The 20097-nt window shown below is 42.5% G+C and overlaps 1 protein-coding gene across 1 annotated transcript in view; it reads right to left on the bottom strand.

Annotated features, from left to right (window-relative positions):
- The window catches only part of LOC112256386 (tenomodulin), a 113545-nt gene extending 95386 nt beyond the window's left edge, over nt 1–18159 (bottom strand). The window contains 2 exon segments of the mRNA XM_042325592.1: nt 13036–13167; nt 18013–18159. Of these exon segments, the coding sequence (XP_042181526.1) occupies nt 13036–13167; nt 18013–18060 (180 nt within the window). The 5' untranslated portion in view covers nt 18061–18159.
- Nucleotides 18160–20097: the final 1938 nt, after the last annotated feature.

Here is a 20097-nt window from a genome sequence, read left to right as displayed (position 1 = left end):
ATTGAATTGATGATCATTAGCACCTGTTTGGTATAATTGTTTAATCATACACCTGACTATATGCCTACAAAATACCTGACTTTGTGCAAGTGTACCTACAACAATTTATGCTGTTTTGAAGGCAAAGGATGGTCACACCAAATATGGATTTGATTTAGATTTTTCTTCTGTTCACTCATTTGGAATTTAGTTAATTGATATAAATAATCTATTAAGAAGTCTATTTTTGAAAGCATTCTTACAGCATTTTTTCACATCTGCCTAAAACATTTGCACAGTACTGTACATTAAAATATTATATGAATTTGTTATGTAGCTACTGTAAGAAAAAAGTGACATGTATGTAAAATGTGTACAATGTACAATGTACAGCTGTACAAACAGAGTTTATTTTTGCCCTCTGAAGAGGGTGGGAGTGGATGCCCCCCATCACATTTTTTAATGTCTTTGAGTGGTTTGAAAATATGACACGACTAAAAAAATGGCTGTCTAACAACAAACTTGACAGACCTTAAAGAATGTTTTAAATAATAATGCAAATATTGTACAATCCATGTAAGAAAACCTCTTAGAGACTTACCCAGAAAGATTCACAGCTGTAATTGCTGTCAAAGGTGATTCTAACATGTATTGACTCAGGGGTGTAAATACTTATGTAAATCATACATCATTTCTGCATGTCATTTTCAAGAAATGAATAAACATTTCTAAAAACACATTTTCACTTCGTCATTATGGGGTGTTGTGTGTAGCGTAGATGGGTGGGATGAATTATTTTTTAAATGATTTTGAATTCAGGCTGTAACACAACAAAATGTGCAATAAGACAAGGGGTATAAATGCTTTCTGTAGGCACTGGAAATACATAATTTAAAAAAAGAGTATTGAATTGCATGGGGTCTAAAAAAACATTTGAAGTGTCCCAAACAAAAAGGAGATCTGCTGCACCCATGTTATGTAGGGTAAAGCAGTGGTGTAAAGTACTTAAGTAAAAATACTTAAGTAATACTTCAGTTGTTTTTACTTTTACTCCACTACATTCCTAAAGAAAGTAATATACCTTTTACTCCACACATTTTCCCTGACATCCAAAAGTACTCGTTACATTTTGAATGCTTAGCAGGACAGGAAAATGATCCAAATTGTAACGGTTTTCTAGTGGTGATGAAGGAGAGTCGGACCAAACTGCAGCGTGTCGATTGCGATCCATGTTTAATATAACAAAGAAACACGAACTTACAAAAAACAATAAACGAAACCGAAACAGCCTATCTGGTGCAAACTAACAACGAGTACACATAGGACACTAAGGACAATCACCCACGACAAACTCAAAGAATATGGCTGCCTAAATATGGTTCCCAATCAGAGACAACGATAAGCACCTGCCTCTGATTGAGAACCACTCCAGACAGCCATAGACCTTGCTAGACAACCCACTAAGCTACAATCCCAATACCACCACCAAAACCCCAAGACAAACACACCACAATTACAAAAAACCCCATGCCACACCCTGGCCTGACCAAATACATAAAGATAAACACAAAATACTTTGACCAGGGCGTGACAGAACCCCCCCCTAAGGTGCGGACTCCCGAACGCACCTCAAAACAATAGGGAGGGTCCGGGTGGGCGTCTGTCCATGGTGGCGGCTCCGGCGCGGGACGTGGACCCACTCCTTTAATGTCTTAGTCCCCTCTCCCTTTGTCCCTGGATAGTCCACCCTCGCCGCCGACCATGGCCTAGTAGTCCTCACCCAGAACCCCACTGGACTGAGGAGCAGATCGGGACTGAAGGACAGCTCGGGACCGAGGCAGCTCGGGACTGAGGGGAAGCTCGGGAGTGAGAGAAAGCTCAGGAGTGAGAGAAAGCTCAGGAGTGAGAGAAAGCTCAGGAGTGAGAGGAAGCTCAGGAGTGAGAGGAAGCTCAGAAGTGAGAGGAAGCTCAGGAGTGAGAGGAAGCTCAGGCAGGTAGATAGATCTACCAGCTCCTGGCTGGCTGGTGGTTTCAGCAGATCCTGGCTGACTGGCAGATCCTGGCTGACTGGCAGATCTGGAAGAGTCTGGTTGACTGGCAGATCTGGAAGAGTCTGGTTGACTGGCAGATCTGGAAGAGTCTGGTTGACTGGCAGATCTGGAAGAGTCTGGTTGACTGGCAGATCTGGAAGAGTCTGGTTGACTGGCAGATCTGGAAGAGTCTGGTTGACTGGCAGATCTGGAAGAGTCTGGCTGACTGGCAGATCTGGAAGAGTCTGGCTGACTGGCAGATCTGGAAGAGTCTGGCTGACTGGCAGATCTGGCGGCGCTGGGCAGACTGGCGGCGCCGGGCAGACTGACGACGCTGGGCAGACTGGCGGTGCTGGGCAGACTGACGACGCTGGGCAGACTGACGACGCTGGGCAGACTGGCGGTGCTGGGCAGACTGGCGGTGCTGGGCCGACTGGCGATGCTGGGCAGACTGGCGATGCTGGGCAGACTGATGGCGCTGGGCAGACTGGCGATGCTGGGCAGACTGGCGGCACTAGCTGCTCCATATAGGCTGACAGCTCTGGCGGCTTCTTACAGACTGACCGCTCTGGCGGCTCCGTGCTGACTGGCAGCTCCTTGCAGACTGGCAGCTCCTTACAGACTGACAGCTCCGTGCAGACTGACAGCTCCGTGCAGACTGACAGCTCCTTGCAGACTGGCAGCTCCATGCAGACTGACAGCTCTGGCTGCTTCATGCAGACTGACATCTCTGGCTGCTCCATGTAGACTGGCTGCTTCATGCAGACTGGCAGCTCGGGCTGCTTCATGTAGACTAACAGCTCTGGCTGCTCCATGCGGCTGACAGCTCTGGCTGCTCCATGTAGACTGACTGCTTCATGCAGACTGGCAGCTCGGGCTGCTTCATGTAGACTGACAGCTCTGGCTCCTCCATGCAGACTGACAGCTCTGACTGCTCCATGCAGACTGACAGCTCTGGCTGCTTCATGCAGACTGGCAGCTCTGGCTGCTCTATGTAGACTGGCTGCTTCATGCAGACTGGCAGCTCGGGCTGCTTCATGTAGACTGACAGCTCTGGCTGCTCCATGCGGACTGACAGCTCTGGCTGCTCCATGCAGACTGACAGCTCTGGCTGCTCCATGCGGACTGACAGCTCTGGCTGCTCCATGTAGATTGGCTGCTTCATGCAGACTGGCAGCTCGGGCTGCTTCATGTAGACTGACAGCTCTGGCTGCTCCATGTAGACTGGCTGCTTCATGCAGACTGGCAGCTCGGGCTGCTTCATGTATACTGACAGCTCTGGCTGCTCCATGCAGACTGACAGCTCTGACTGCTCCATGCAGACTGGCAGCTCTGGCTGCGCTGAACAGGCGGGAGACTCCTGCAGCGCTGTGTCGGAGGAAGGCTCTGGCTGCGCTAAACAGGCGGGAGACTCCGGCAGCGCTGGAGATGAGGAAAGCTCTAACAGCGCTAGATAGGCGTGAGACTCCGGCAGCGCAGGAGAGGAGAAAGGCTCTGGCTGCGCTAAACAGGCGGGAGGCTCCGGCAGCGCTGTAGAGGAGGAAGGCTCTGGCTGAGCTGAACAGGCGGGAGGCTCCGGCAGCGCTGTAGAGGAGAAAGGCTCTGGCTGCGCTGAACAGGCGGGAGGCTCCGGCAGCGCTGTAGAGGAGGAAGGCTCTGGCTGCGCTAAACAGGCGGGAGACTCCAGCAGCGCAGGAGAGGAGAAAAGCGCTGGCTGCGCTGAACAGGCGAGGCACACTGAAGGCCTGGTGCGTGGTGCTGGAACTGGTGGTACTGGATCGAGGACACACACAGGAAGCCTGATGCGGGGAGCTGCTACCGGAGGGCTGGGGTGTGGAGGTGGTACTGGATAGACCGGACCGTGCAGGCGCACTGGAGCTCTTGAGCACCGAGCCTGCCCAACCTTACCTGGCTCGATGCCCACTCTAGCCCGGCCGATACGAGGCGCTGGAAATACCGAACCGGGCTGTGCACCCGCACTGGAGACACCGGGCTCCACAGCATAACACGGTGCCTGCCCGGTCTCTCCAGCCCCCGGTAAGCACAGGGAGTTTGCGCAGGTCTCCTACCTGGCATAGCCATACTCCCTGTGAGCCCCCAAGAAATTTTTGGGGCTGACTCTCGGGCTTCCATCCGCTCTGCCGTGCTAGCTCCTCATAATGCCGCCTCTCTGCTTTTGCTGCCTCCAGCTCGGCTTTGGGGCGACAATAATCTCCAGGCTCATTCCAGGGTCCTTTACCGTCCAATTCCTCCTCCCATGTCCATATCTCCAGGTGGTGCAACCTCTCCCACTGTAGCTGCTGCTGCTTCTGCTGCTGCTGCCTCTGTTGCCTCTTCTCCTGTTGCTCCTTTGGGCGGCTACACTCCCCTGGTTTAGCCCAGGGTCCTCTCCCGTCGAAGATCTCCTCCCATGACCAGAAATGGTGAGCATCTCCTTTTTCGGCTGCTCCTGCCTGTTGACACGCCGCTTGGTCCGTTGGTGGTGGGTGATTCTGTAACGGTTTTCTAGTGGTGATGAAGGAGAGTCGGACCAAACTGCAGCGTGTCGATTGTGATCCATGTTTAATATAACAAAGAAACACGAACTTACAAAAAACAATAAACGAAACCGAAACAGCCTATCTGGTGCAAACTAACAACGAGTACACATAGGACACTAAGGACAATCACCCACGACAAACTCAAAGAATATGGCTGCCTAAATATGGTTCCCAATCAGAGACAACGATAAGCACCTGCCTCTGATTGAGAACCACTCCAGACAGCCATAGACCTTGCTAGACAACCCACTAAGCTACAATCCCAATACCACCACCAAAACCCCAAGACAAACACACCACAATTACAAAAACCCCATGCCACACCCTGGCCTGACCAAATACATAAAGATAAACACAAAATACTTTGACCAGGGCGTGACACAAATCACATCCCTATCAAAAGAAACATTCCTGGTCATCCCTACTGCCACTGATCTGGCGGACTTACTAAAAACAAATGCTTTGTTTGTAAATTATATTTCAATGTTGGTTTGTGCCTCTGGCTATCCATACATTTTTAAAAACTAGAAAACCGTACCATCTGGTTTGCTTAATTTAAGACATTTTAAATGATTTATAGTTTTACTTTTGATACTTAAGTATATTTAAAACCAAATACTGCAGAGCAGAAGGGAGATTTTCTGCAAAGTATTTATGATCCGGTTGTTAAGTAATAAAACTCTGGTGGGAGAGTGAGAGAGCGAGAGAGGGTGAGCTGATCTGGCGCCTATGACCCTCACCCAAGAGAGAGAGTTGTGACATTTCCAATATCATCACCTATGTGGAAATGCCGTAAGAGTAATGTGTATGCCAATTATTTGATGGCCCGACCGCATTCTGTCCCATATTAATTAACAACTTTTGGTGCCAGCGACAGTGATATAAGAAAGTAGCCAAGACGACTAGATTGATGGAGCGTCCACCACGTTTCTCTCAGTAGATTGAGACAAATATATGTATCGTCCAATAGCACACTTAAAAGGATCCACCTTCCTTGCGGATCTGTTTGGACAGTGTGCACATTCGGTTCTAAATTTCTGTTAATTAATATCATCACCCCTTTTCAGTTACTTTGTCCATGGGAGAAATATATTTCACCCCCCTGTCCTTTATCCACACAACTTCATAATTTTTTTTAGAATGAGTTTCCTGTAAACATTAGATATTATATTCCTTCTCCTGTAGGCAGGTAAAGACTTAACATCTGTTCTTAGCTAAGCCATGTCAATTTTAACTAGCTATACTTATTTCACCGCTTACCGTAAGGAGATACAAGTTTCAATTGTAGTTACCATATTACATATTCGTAAACTTGCCATTAGAAAGTACCATGATGATTTAGTGTCCATGTAGATGTACCATGCTATTTGCAATGTTAAGCATACTGTAGCTGTGACTGAGTAAAACTCCAATTGTCCTCCAATAGTCTACCCGCTAAAACCTCCCCCCATCCCTAGTTGGATTGTCGTCCCCATGACTGGCAGACACACCCCTGCACACATAGACCACAGGGCTTCCCAGAGATTGGGACCCAACCTTTGAAAAGAGCACAAAGTGCCACCTACAGAACAGAACCAGATTAGCAGCCAACAGCATTTCTAATGCTATCGCCTCAGTTGTACTGTACAGTGCTTTCAGAAAATATTCAGACCCCTTCCCTTTTTCCACATTTTGCTACGTTACAGCCTTATTCTAAAATTGATTCAAATTGTTTTTTCCCCACTCATCTATCTACACACAATTTCCAATAACAATAAAGCAAGAACAGCTTTTTAGAATTTTTTGCAAATGTATTACAAATATCACATTTACTGCAGGGGGTTTAACAACTCTCTCCCTGTTGTATATCAAAGACAGAACATTCTGTTCTCCCTCTCCAAATTTACCCAAGGAGTGTGCTTTGTTTCAAGAATACTTTTTCCCGTCCAAACTCTAACACATTCAAAACTATACTACAAAAACAATATTTCTAACATAGAACGTGGGGAATGGTCAGAGGCGATCTACAGAACACTAATGTTGTTTTGTTTGTTTTTGAGAAACTATAAGAGATAATTGTTTTACATAAGCGTTACACAGTGACAAGTCACATCCCTGAGTGAGGTCAGAGAGTGTGTCAGCCTAACGGAACCGCCCATTTTGAACAAACTGCATAAAATGATGGGTTAAGAATGAACATATCAAACCAGGGAGACATAGAGCTGCAGCTTTACATTTAAAGTGGTTTGACGATAAACTCACCTCCCGGACAATCACTGTCCTAAGTAAAGTATCTAGAAAAGTGAATTGAGTGGGACCATTCTACTACTCTGCTCAAACCATCATATTACTCTACTCTCATCACCCCACTGGGAACCATCGACACGACTGGATAGCCTACCTTCAAAGAGGCATCTTTCTTAGTGAATGGAAGGAAAATCAACTCTGTAGTTCTGTTCAGGACTACACGACAAGTCACCGGACACCAGACAACTGCAGAGAAGAACAACAGTAGAAGACTTGTTGGGACCATTTTTGCTCCATCAGATCCTTACAAGCGTGCCGCGAAAAGGCCCAACCCCCCTTTCCAAGAGGGCCCGGTTCCAACAGAGATACACAGCGAACCAAGGAATTTCACAAAATAATTTAATGATTTCTTACTACAAGCGGGTGGGGGTTAGTGTGCAAAGTATTGGAGTTCTCTAAATGAGAGTAGTTTCTAAATGTACCAACGTTAAGTGTCTCTGTACATTGCTCTCTCTCTCACACACTCTCCATGTCTTTTGTAAGAAGCAACCATATTGTTGTCAGTCTGCTAGGGACCTGTTCTTAACATATTAAGTGTGTAAGTTTTTCCTGTATTACCATTTAATTAACAAGTAAATAATTAAACAAATGTGCTGATGCAACGAGGTATTCGACAGTTCAGAATTATTATATAATATGAGGTCATGATTAATAAGTTGACTGTTTATACATGAGATAGGTAAAGACCTTTTAGATTTTAATTCAGGAGATGGTAACTCTTTAAATAACTGCTGTCGTGGTGCCCCATATCATAATGAGTTAATTGTTAGTCACTTGATGAGATAAATAACAGTTCTCAGATTAATGTTCAAGTCAAGTCACGACAAGATGTTTCTATAAGTTGATTGGAGTCCAGCTGTGGTAAATTCAATTGATTGGACAAGGCACACACCTGTCTCTATAAGGTTCCACAGTTGACAGTGCATGTCAGAGCAAAAACCAAGCCAAGAGGTCGAAGGAATTTTCCATAGAGTTCTGAGACAGGGTTGTGTCGAGGCACTTTTCTGCAATGTTGAAGGTCCCCAAGAACACACTGGCCTCCATCATTCTTCAATGGAAGAAGTTTGGAAGAATCAAGACTCTTCCTAGAATTCGCCACCCAGCCAAACTGAGCAATCGGGGGAGAAGTGCCTTGGTCAGGTTGGTGACCAAGAACCCGATCGTCACTCTGACAGAGCTCCAGAATTCTTCTGTGGAGATTGGAAAACCTTCCAGAAGGACAACCATCTCTGCAGTACTCCACCAATCAGGCCTTTATGGCAGAGTGGCCAGACAGAAGCCACTCCTCAGTAAAAGGCACATGACAGCCCACTTGGAGTTTGGTAAAAGGCACCTAAAGGATTCTCAGACCATGAGAAACAAGATTGTCTGGTCTGATGAAACCAAGATTGCTCTTTGGCCTGAATGCCAAGCGTCACGTCTGGAGAAACCCTGGCACCATCCCTATGGTGAAGCATGGTGGTGGCAGCATTATGCTATGGGGATGTTTTTCAGCGGGAGGGACTGGGAGACTAGTCAGGATCGAGGGAAAGATGAATGGAGCAAAGTACAGAGATCCTTGATGAAATCCTGCTCCAGAGCATTCAGGAACTCAGACTTGGGCCAAGGTTTACCTTCCAACAAGACAACAATCATAAGGACACAACCAAGACTACGCAGGAATTGTCTTGAATGTCCTTGAGTGGCCCAGCCAGAGCCTGGACTTGAACCCAATCTAACATCTCTGGAGAGACCTAAAAATAGCTGTGCAGCGATGCTCCCCATCCATTCTGACAGAGTTTGAGAGGATCTGCAGAGAAGAATGGGACAAACTCCCCAATTACAGGTGTGCCAAGCTTGTAGCGTAATACCCAAGAAGATTTAAAGCGGTTATCACTGCCAAAGATGTTTCAACAAAGTACTGAGTAAAAGGTCTGAATAATTATGTAACAACTTCCTAATATTGAGTTGCATCCCCCCCTTTCGCCCTCAGAACAGACTCAATTCCTCAGGGCATGGACTCTACAAGGTGCCGAAAGCATTGTACTGGCATTCCGGCCCATGTTGACTCCAATGCGTCCCACAGTTGTGTTTGCTGGATGTCCTTTAAGTGGTGGACCATTCTTGATACCCCACCGGAATTCCCTTCAGCAAGGTACGAAGTTGTCAAGGTTGTCATTAGCAGCTTTGAGAAAATCCTTGTATATTATGCTCAGACTCTTGAGGGGACTGGGCTGCTTTAGTGGATCTCTGAACTCGTCACAACTTCTGCTCACAGACACAAATGGGTTCCGACATTTGCAACTACTTTCTTTGCTCACTCACTTTCAACTCATCACACTTTTCCAATCACACAAACTCTCAGGCACCCTATCTTCAAACACACCTGTACTCCCCCCCCACATATCCTCACTCACATAACGTATCTCCTATGTCCTCTGTTTGTTTTGTTTCTATTGCCACATTGATTCCTGCCTAATTTCAGGCTTTTTAGTACTTTTGTGTTCCAGTTCCTTGTATTTGGGGGTTTATTATTGCATTAGTTGACCCTTCCTATAATGCTGTCTTTTTATTTTATTTTTATAAATACTATAAATAAATATGAATTATTTGAATAAATATGAATTATTTGACGACATTCCCGAACTTGAGTAATATAGCATATAGGTAGTTTGATTATCAGTCTTAATTTTCTGGTTAAGAAACAAAATCATTTGCAGTCATTTTCTCTTATTCACAGTAGCGCCTGGAACAAAAATACTGGATAATTGTCCTTGAGAAGAAATTATTGATGTATTTTTTGGGGCATAGTCTTGAGTTAATTAGCTTTTACCCCCCTTGGGTAATCTGGGGGAAAGATGCGGAGTGAAAATGCTCTCCATCAAAAGTGAGTGAATTGAATTTTTACAAGATGAATGGATCGGACAAGAGTTTACTCCAATTATATCATGAAGAGGCTTGAGTTCTAGTGCTGCCAATGTGGTCAACAGCAATTAAGGTTGTTTGGACAGAGGTATCAGGAACACGAATTGCTTAAACATATTTACACGGCTTGTAGAGAGAAGCTAATAGACAAAATGATAAATGACGCTGCAGTCAACCAGAGAAGTCATCATTTAACACAAATGCTTCTTGAAATTACATACTTGACAGCCAAGACATTGAAATAATCATTTCAAAATGGCTGTATTTTTGATGGCCAATAGAGCTTTTCATTTAGTGTTATACTGTGTTATATACTGTGTTATATTATACCGAATGCAGGCTGAGGCTGTCTTTGGCTCTTTGTCTGACCATCTCTTTCCATTTCTTACACATTTTCCATGAAAGTCATAGATATGATTTGGTCAGGAAAAGCTTCAGTGGGTCTTTTATCCAGAGTCCTAGCAATTCAAATGTTCCATTAAAAGCTGGGCCATACAGCATTGTAGCAGGACATCGATATAGCTTTTTTATGAGCAGGTAGAGAAGAATGAGCAGATGTGTAACTGTTAACCTGTTTCAAGGTCGGACATGAGCTTGTTTGATAAGAGCGATGGAAACCTAGTCTACTGGTTGATTGTGAAGAAATATGAAGAGTCATCATGACTAGGGCTGTTGCGATGACCGTATTACCGCCACATCGGCGGTCACGAGTCATGAAGGCAGTCAAATTCTACGTGACCGGTTAGTCACGGTAATTAGGCTTCTGCAAGCTCTGATTGCTGCTCATGGTCATTAGTAGCCTACCAAACTTGCTAACTGCCTGCTACTTAGTACTCTATTGTCTCTCTAATCACTCTGACATCAATGCAAATGTAATCGAAAATCAAATCAAACACTCATGAGAGCCCATGAGCTCATGTTGCATTACATTTCTATAGGCTATGCAATTGAGTGAGAAAACAGAGCGATGGCCTCTACTAAAAAGAGGAGGATCCAATCAGCTTTCTATTAGGTTAGGCCTGCTATATTTATTTCTCAATTTTCCTCAAATTAAGCATATTGTTTATCTTTACAACAGGAGTATAGCCTACCTGGCTGGCATGAAAATTAATCACGGGAAAAGCGTCTGCCATTTGCTATTTAAGTGCATAGATGACGTATTTTTTCCGACCACCCCTGTGTCAAGACAGGTGCATGATAATGGTCCAGTCTAAATTAAAATACATTTTACACACATTATTTAGTATTTGTAAAGATAAGATTAAATCAAGAATAGTCTGATGAGTGACAATATTAGCCTATCCCTTGTGAATGATGCCCAGCAATAAGAAACTTTTTCGAATAATAGTCACACATCTCATGTAGCCTAGGCCATATCACATCTAAAGTGGCCAAATAACTTCTTAAAATGATGCACATTAACCCGCTTTACAAGGGTGTAGAGCCTAACTGGCATACATAAGCAACGCATGAGTTTCAATTTTGGGGAAGATAATTTACCATAAAAATGCACCTTTATAATAAAAGCATTACATGCATAATCGCATTTGCGGTCACTTTTGAAAATGGTGTTTGCCCGCTAATTGAACATTCCCGCTTATAGCCTACTGCCATGTGCCCATTGCTGTGCTTATACTGTGAAGAAATAGCCTAATGTCACGCCCTGACCATAGAGAGCTGTTAATTCTCTATGTGGGTTGGGTCGAGGTGAGATTTAGGGTGCGTTATCTAGGGGAATTGTATATCTATGTTGGCCTGATATGGTTCCCAATCAGAGGCAGCGGTTTTTCGTTGTCTTTAGGTAGCCATTTTCTCATTGTGCTTTGTGGGACCTATCTATGTATTGATGATGCCTGTGAGCATTAGTCCAGCTTCACATTTAATTTTGTTGTTTTGTTATTTGAAGTTTTCATTTCCAAAATAAAGGATGAATAAAGAAACATACCACGCTGCATCTTGTTCTACTCTTCATGACGAACGTGACACCTAATAGTTTATCAACATTTTAAGCTAAATGTTCTGATCTGTTGTGTCAGCCACATTGCTTAAACATTTTTTTGATGCTAGTGGTTGTATTAATTTGGGATCTATTGCATCCCACAACTGTCCCAGACTATGGATGTAATGTTTATTTCTCCCATAGAATAGAGTAGAATAGAATAGGTTGACTTTTGTACTATGGAGGGATAGTAGATTGACATAGGCTAGTGCTTTTGCTAATCATTAGGCCCACTCATCTTGTTGGCAGACGAAAAGTAAATGTGGACAGTTCATCCAATAAGGACACGCACAGTTGCGTCCCCGATGTGTCTGTCTTCACTTGTAGCCTTTGAGAAAGACCCGATAACGTGATGGAGAGCACGCAACACTCAGGGAGAAGGGCACAACAAAGACATGGAGTGCATTACAGCCACAAAGGTAACGTCGCTGTCAAATTCGAGGCATTATCAAGTGCTTGTCAAATTGTGAATGAGACTAATGAAGTGTGTACAGCCTGGGCAAAACAAACAAAGCAGAGCTCATGCCTTTCAAGCAACTTTTTACAAATCACAATTAGAATCGCATCATGCAGCCTTAAAATGTATTAATTTATCAAAACATATAGCCCAACATTTGTGTAACAACTCAGCTTTGTTCAATTGTATTATTCATACAAGAAAATACTATACAATAATGCCACAGATTTGTAAAGAAATCTTGTCTGCTAAATGAACTAGTGTAGCCCAAAGCCATTTGGCATAGCCACCTAACATTTGGCATAGGACCTAACATAAGGACAACTCGGAGTATGCTATTCTGTTCTTCTGAAATAGACTACATTTTCTTCATATCATGCTTCTTTAACCCTGACTAAAATAAATAGATTTGTTGTGAAGGTGTCGGCTATATTACATGGATTCATTAGACTTTTAAAAATGTAGATGTTCCAAAGGTCTGCATCAGCAGGCTATGTGTGACAGCCAGGAGATGCTAAATGTGTTTCTGTTAATTAATGCTCAATTACCGTGAGACCGACAGTTATTTACTGGCTGACGAAATGTTGTGAACACCACAGCCCTAATCATAACATACCACAGTTATTGACATAAGATAGGCCTTACCCTCCCCATGCCCAGACTAAATGTTTACCATGACTCTAGTCAACTGGTTGATCTTGAAGCAATATGAACAATCATGACATCCCCCTGTTATTGACATGAGCCAGGTCTTACACCCCCCTAGACTAAACCTTTACAGTGACTCTAGTTTACTAGATGATTGTGAAGCAATACTGCTGTTAATGAGCCAGGCCTTACCCTCCCCAGACTTGGGCTCCAGAGGTGTCTAAGGCTGAAGATGCCCAGGGTCAACACCAGGAAAACCAGCCCCAGAATTAGGGCTCCTCGCTGGTAGCTCCGGTACACGGTCTTCTCTTTCCCCACCTCCACCTAAGGAGAACATATGAGTTGGGAAGCATTTTTTATCCATTCACAATTCAGAGTGGTTCATGTACATATCATACTGTCCTTTAAGTAACTATAATGACTTTAAAATGTTCACTACAGCTGCACTGAGAAAATGTGTTATTCTAATGGTATTAGCAATGATATATATTGTAATAACCTCATTATAACATGACATAATTGAAATAATGTCTGACAATCATTAGATGCAAGATTCCTAATGTTGCTTACAAAAATATGTTAATTCTCTAGATAGCCTCTATTTATGGGTTTCACCTCCATCACTCGGTCGCATCAAGCCATTGATATCAATGTTCTCAAGATGCTCTCAGCAATAGTGGTGCACAAAAGTCAAATGGTGCCCAGTCACTCTGAATGAGTGCAGATTATTGGTTCTTCTAAATTACACTATAGTGGCTTGGAAAATCAATAATTAGTAGGAAACAATTTTGTCATCATTAGGTCGTTGAATTGACTTTAGATCGATGGAAATGTTGTCATTAGCAAGCAAAGTTTGTCAAAACTACGTTAGCTAGCTAACTTTTGGCACTCCTCACTCTTAGCTAGCTAGATGATGCTATCCTACATCTAAAGTCAATCTGACTACATCACAATGATGACAAAAGGTTTTCCTATGAATTATTTGCCTCCTTTAGAAATGTCATTGTGTTTCCAAGTCACTATAACACACTTTAGAGTAAATCTTCTTCAGTGCCAATTGAGAAAGCATCAGGTAGAACATTCAGTCGGCCACCAGACCTCAAGAGAACCTTCAAAACAATATTGTGACAAACGTGCAACCCATAAATACTCTATTCATAGTGTGAACTGTCAAACTATATAAAGTTGCAGAAATGCTGGGAGGATTATGTAAACAATACCCAGGAATAATGATCAGGGGCTGAAGGCAAATATTAATGCTACAGCATACAATGACATTCTAGACGATTCTGTGCTTCCAACTTTGTGGCAACAGTTTGGGGAAGGCCCTTTCCTGTTTCAGCATGACAATGTCCTGTGCACAAAGCGAACCATACAGAAATGGTTTGTCGAGATCGGGGTGGAAGAACTGGACTGGCCTGAACAGAGTTTAACCTCAACCCAATCGAACACCTTTGGGATGAATTGGAACACCTACTGCGAGCCAGGCCTTATCGCCCAACATCAGTGCCCGACCTCACTAATGCTCTTGTGGCTGAATGGAAGCAAGTTCCCGCAGCAATGTTCCAACATCTAGTGGAAAGCCTTCCCAGAAAAGTAGACGCTGTTATAGCATAAAAGGTGGGACCAACTCCATATTAACGCCCATGATTTTGGAATGAGATCTTTGAAGAGCAGGTGTCCACATACTTTTGGTTATGTAGTGTACTTGCCTGCACAAAGTAAATATTTTGATATCATTATTTTGAAAATCCGCAGAACTGTGGATATACTAAAAGGTCATGTTTATTTTACTTTTCTTCAAATTAAAACTCAATTCCCTGGGCTCAAGGCCACACATTAATAAAAAAGGGCTTTTGTTCCCCCACAAAGCTCCAGTGGTGAGGGAATGAAATGTTCTGATTCACACTGCTGCTATCGAAGGTCTCCGAGGACAATGGAAAGAAGATATCGGAGCAAAGTTCAATTAGCGAAGTTGTTCTTTAAAATAATTGGGCCATCTTCTTGCATGCAAGGCTATGATAAAACAGCTTTGTTGTCTCTATTGTGATTGTAATTATTACAGTGGATTGGGTAATGTTTGACAAAATGAGGGTGCCATTTATAAAAGGTATATGTAGTTCATGCACAATATCTTGTTCATGAATGTGAGTGAGAGAAGTAGTGTGACTGAGTGAATGTCAGCCGGTCCCATGGACAAGTATTAGAGGGGTGAATGAAGATTTAATGGGTGAAAGAGTTATAAATGTTTATTTCTGGAGTCTGAAGTAGTCAACAATTTCAATTAAAAGGCGAATCTCAAATAGTTGCCTGTCCCTTTTAATAGCCGGGCATTAGCACATTAATTGTTTACGAGGTTACCATGGGCACAGCTCTGACATTTCCACAGTCATGTGCATTAAATATACTTTTTTGATTATGTTATTGCTAGCCATGGCGACACCAAAAAGAAAACATCAAATTCAACTGCTCTCAATGGTGCTGAAGCGCAAAATCAGGGGTGTGTGATAGGCAGCTTAGACTTTCCAAGTCTGATATGCAATGGATTTCTTATTATAGTGTTTATACTATTAATAGTGGGGACTTTAAACAGTGTGGTAGTCGTAAAAAAATGTATTGAGCAAAAGCTGCGTGCATTAATACCCCCTAGAGTTGATGTCCATGCCCCCATGGAAATCAATTATCATAATAATATACAATATACAAATCAGTCTGTTTAAGCTAGAGATATCAGTTTTTGCATGGACTGCATCTCAATCCACCCCATCCGCCGATATGGGCCTTGGCAGCTTCATGAAATAGTACCCGCAAAACACCAGTCTCAATGTCAACAGTGAAGAGGCGACTCCGGGATGCTGGCCTCCTATGCAGAGTTCCTCTGTCCAGTGTCTGTGTTCTTCTGCCCATCTTAATCGTTTCTTTTTATTGGCCAGTCTGAGATATGGCTTTTTCTCAGTTGTGCACCGGGGCCTCCCACCCCTCTTTCAATTCTGGTTAAGGCCAGTTTGAGCTGTTCTGTGAAGGGAGTAGTACACAGCGTTGTACAAGATATTCAGTTTCTTGGCAATTTCTCGCATGGAATAGCCTTAATTTCTCAGAACAAGAATAGACTGACAAGTTTCAGAAGAAAGTTCCTTGTTTCTGGCCATTTTGAGCCTGTAATCAAACCCACAAATGCTGATGCTCCAGATACTCAACTAGTCTAAAGAAGGCCAGTTTTATTGCCTCTTTAATCAGGACAACAGTTTTCAGCTCTGCTAACATAATTGCAAAAGGGTTTTCTAATGATCAATCAGTCTTTTAAAATTATAAACTTGGATTAGCTAACACAACATGCCATTGGAAAACAGGAGTGATGGTTGCTGATAATGGGCCTCTGTACGCCTTGAGAGGATCTGCAGAGAAGAATGGGAGAAACTCCCCAAACACAGATGTGCCAAGCTTGTAGCGTCATACCCAAAAATAATCAATGCTGTAATCGCTGCCAAAGGTCCTTCAACAAACAAAGTACTGATTAAAGGGTCTGAATACTTATGTAAATGTGATATTTCTGTTTTCTCTGTTTAATAAATTAGCAAAAAATATCTGTTTTTCCTTTGTTATTATGGGGTATTGTGTGTAGATTGATGAGGGGGGGGGGAACTATTTAATAAATGTTTGAATAAGGCTGTAACGTGAAAGTGTGGAAAAAGTCAAGGGGTCTGAATACTTTCCGAAGGCATTGTATGTGATTAACTTATAACTGTAGCAATAAACATCCAAGGCTCTAGCTCTCCTCACAATGAGGATAGGAAACAGAAGACCGTATAAATGTGGCCAAAGTCTACTCTCACCTCCAACAGCTTGCATACAGTATGTAGTGGAAACTTCACTTGACGACAAAGCTCTGTCTGCACAGAATATAAATTGTTCAAAGAAAGACAGAGGGGGTGGGGCGAGGGGGAGGCAGAGGCAGAGGCAAAGAGAGTGAAAGGAGTAGAGAGTGTGCACACAGACAACTGCCAGTCGACCAGTGTTAAACGGGTTTAAGGGTTGACAATCAGGCAGGTATTTGGTGCCTCTATGGCAGGACTCAGTCTGTGATGAGGGGAGCCTGAAGCCCCTTGTTATTCTGAGGGAGACAGAAAGAGAGAGGGATGGATAGAGGGCATTCTTTTAAAAAATGAAACAAAAAAGAAAACACTGCAAGAGCTAATGTACTGTACATGCAATGTGATTGACATTTTTGCTTACGGTAACACACATGAACACAACATTTGAATGAGTCCACAAGACTAGTTTAAATTATTCCACAAGACTGGACTAAGTGTGGTCTACTTTGCATTCAATACACACTTTTTTTTATTGAATATTTTCTTCAAAAATGTAATGCCACAGGTGGTTTTTGAATCATAATAATTCCCTCAGTGAGTCTGCTGTAACAATTGACACAATCTTCACATGAGATTCTTTGGGGGACTGTCTGTTTTTCCATTCATGAATGTGTAATTCAATGTGCTTCTATGGGTTGTAGTAGTAAAGGCTAAATTCAATATTTTATCCCCCCCAAAAAATGTACCTACAAGGGTACTAAAATTCAAAATAAAATAGCTAGATGATAAAAAAAATTGAGGAATTTAGCAAGTCCCCTAGCTCAGGTGAACTTGTTCAACTTAAGTGTACATAAGATAGGCAAGGTAGAGAGGAAAGATGAGGAAAATAGTATACTCTAAGCACTCAGTCAGACACCAATATCAAGTCTCATTCTAATTGTTATTCCACAGTGCAAATGTCAGATATAACTCTAGGAATTTGAAATACATCAGTATTTTATTTTTTCTTAACATCTCAATGATCTTTTAGCCCCTCAAACCACCTAAAACTCACAATATACCAATTGCAATTGTTATTTTGTCTGTAAAGGATGTTTTTGCCCAATATGCATGACAAAATACTGACATTTGTTGTCATTTTAATTGCATTCATTATCTTTTCATCACCCAATAATATAACACCCAATGACCCCATGTTACATCACTGATTATGTGTCCATAAGCATCAAGATATGTATTATTTCAATGAAGATATTGAATTTATTGCCACTTATTACCAACATCTCCTAATCCTAACCATATTCTACAGTCGGTAGAGTATGAACAATTAGTACAAAAGAATGAAATTAAGACTCACATCTTTCCATAGAGCCTGCTGACTGCTGGACTGAGAGCTATTTTCCATAATGCAAGCCTAGAGAAGAATTTCTTCAGATTCACTTGTCCTAGCTGGTAAAACTACTGAGGCTCTAGAAGTAAGAGTCCAAACTTCATTCCATTGGTAATTTGAGAGTGCTCTGAAAGGGGAGGGATGGGATGGAATTACTTAAACACTTCTGATTTCCATTATAAGAAAAGCAGATGTATCCAGCCGAAGTCTGTTTGAAATTCAAATAATGGAATATCTGAGGTAGATGTTTAACTCTGAGATACTGCACCACACCCGGGATAGTTATTTTAATTTTACTTTCAATTATCTGACTCTAGGGGGACGTGCAAACTTTTGAAAGTGTACGAGAAAATACAAATAATTGTTCTTTTCAACGATCTTTTATGAGGAAGAGAAGGCGTGAACATTTTAACATGAGTGCTCTAGACTGGCTGTCTAAATGCTCTTTCAAGTGAATGCAACCGTCAGCAAATACAGCAACCACAGCAAATACACAAATATAAACAACACTCAGGATGGTGCTCCCACACAGAAAATAGTTAATTTCCTGGTCCTCTGTTCCATGTAGAACTTACTTTAACACACTATGACACACTTTGAAACACTATTATACATTGACACACTATGCAGTTCAATACCTTTACAGGCTAAGGCCACTGTGACACTGTGCAAACAGTTAAGCTATCGAACATCTGGTGAGATCTGTCAGATTTCATACCTTTCATGCAAAAGGAGGACCTGAAGTTGTGTGGGAGTTTTTAAAGGGAACCTTGATATTCTGGTATTTAAAAAAAAATTAGTCCATTGTTGATACAGTCTCAAAATGTTTTGCATGTCATGCTGATATGGCTGGTGACACTTTCTTATTCAAAGTCCAATATCTTGAGAACTTGGCTGCTGACATGGAAAACATTTTGGGATTGTATCAACAGTGGACTAATGTAGAAAATATATATAAGTTGAGTGGAGTTTCTCTTCAAGGCTATGCTTGATAGTCCATACAGTATGTAACTCCTACAGCAATGCCTTTAAAAAATGTCAAAACCTCTTAAAATCGCACATCGATGGAATTGTTGCGGTGTTGCCTGTGTTGTTTTACTAGAATGTAAACACTCACATAAACCTAGGTTGCATAAGGAAGAGGCGGAATGATGACTAAGGTCAGTACAACGGAGATCATTTGGGCAAAACCCGGTCAAGCAGGACTTTAGTGTGGCAGGCAACATTCCGACACACATTGTCTGTCAGATCTGATAGCCGTGAGGCTTAGTCAGCTTTTTCCTATTGATATAAACCTTTACAATTACTGTAACATTTTGCAGCAGCTCTTTCAGGAATAGTGTCGTGTCAGCACTGGAGTCGATCATCCACAGACCCCCATCCACAGACCCCCATCCCCCTTGCAGCATTCAGAGCGAAACTCGGGATTCTATACCCATAGAAAATAATCAAATGTATTTGTCAAGTACACGCCAGATACCTACAGATTAGAGGCGGGCTGATGGGAGCAGCTAGAGCAAACCTGGAAGAATTTGAAAAATAAACATTTGCTCTTTCCCCCTCTATGCTCCATCGCTGACTAGCATCTGATAGGAACTTGATGAACTCTTCGGCGACATCTTGTCTGCTTGTTGGCTTCTTAGACGCAGCAATGGAGTACAATGAATCAAGGTGAGGTATATGAAAGTTCAAAATAAGTGAAAGTTAGTACAGTTGCAAACAGGGCAAGCGTAACTTTTTTTCATGAATTTCCCATCTTCCTCCCAATTAAATTGGTTACTGTGAGTAACGGCAGATTTCCTCTTCATCTGAAAAGGAGTAAGGATCGGACCAAGATGCAGCGTGGTAAGTGTCATGACGATTTATTAAAAACGAACTGAACACGGAAATACAAAATAATAAACGATGTGATGAAAACGAAAACCGAAACAGTACCGTGTGGCAACAAACACTCACACGGAAACAAACACCCACAAACCAACAGTGAAACCCAGGCTACCTAAGTATGATTTTCAATCAGAGACTACTAATGACACCTGCCTCTGATTGAGA

This window comes from Oncorhynchus tshawytscha, linkage group LG08 (assembly GCF_018296145.1).
Source record: "Oncorhynchus tshawytscha isolate Ot180627B linkage group LG08, Otsh_v2.0, whole genome shotgun sequence".
NCBI lineage: Eukaryota > Metazoa > Chordata > Actinopteri > Salmoniformes > Salmonidae > Oncorhynchus > Oncorhynchus tshawytscha.
Note: the sequence above shows the minus strand (reverse complement) of the source record. Positions and strands in the feature narration are given on the sequence as shown.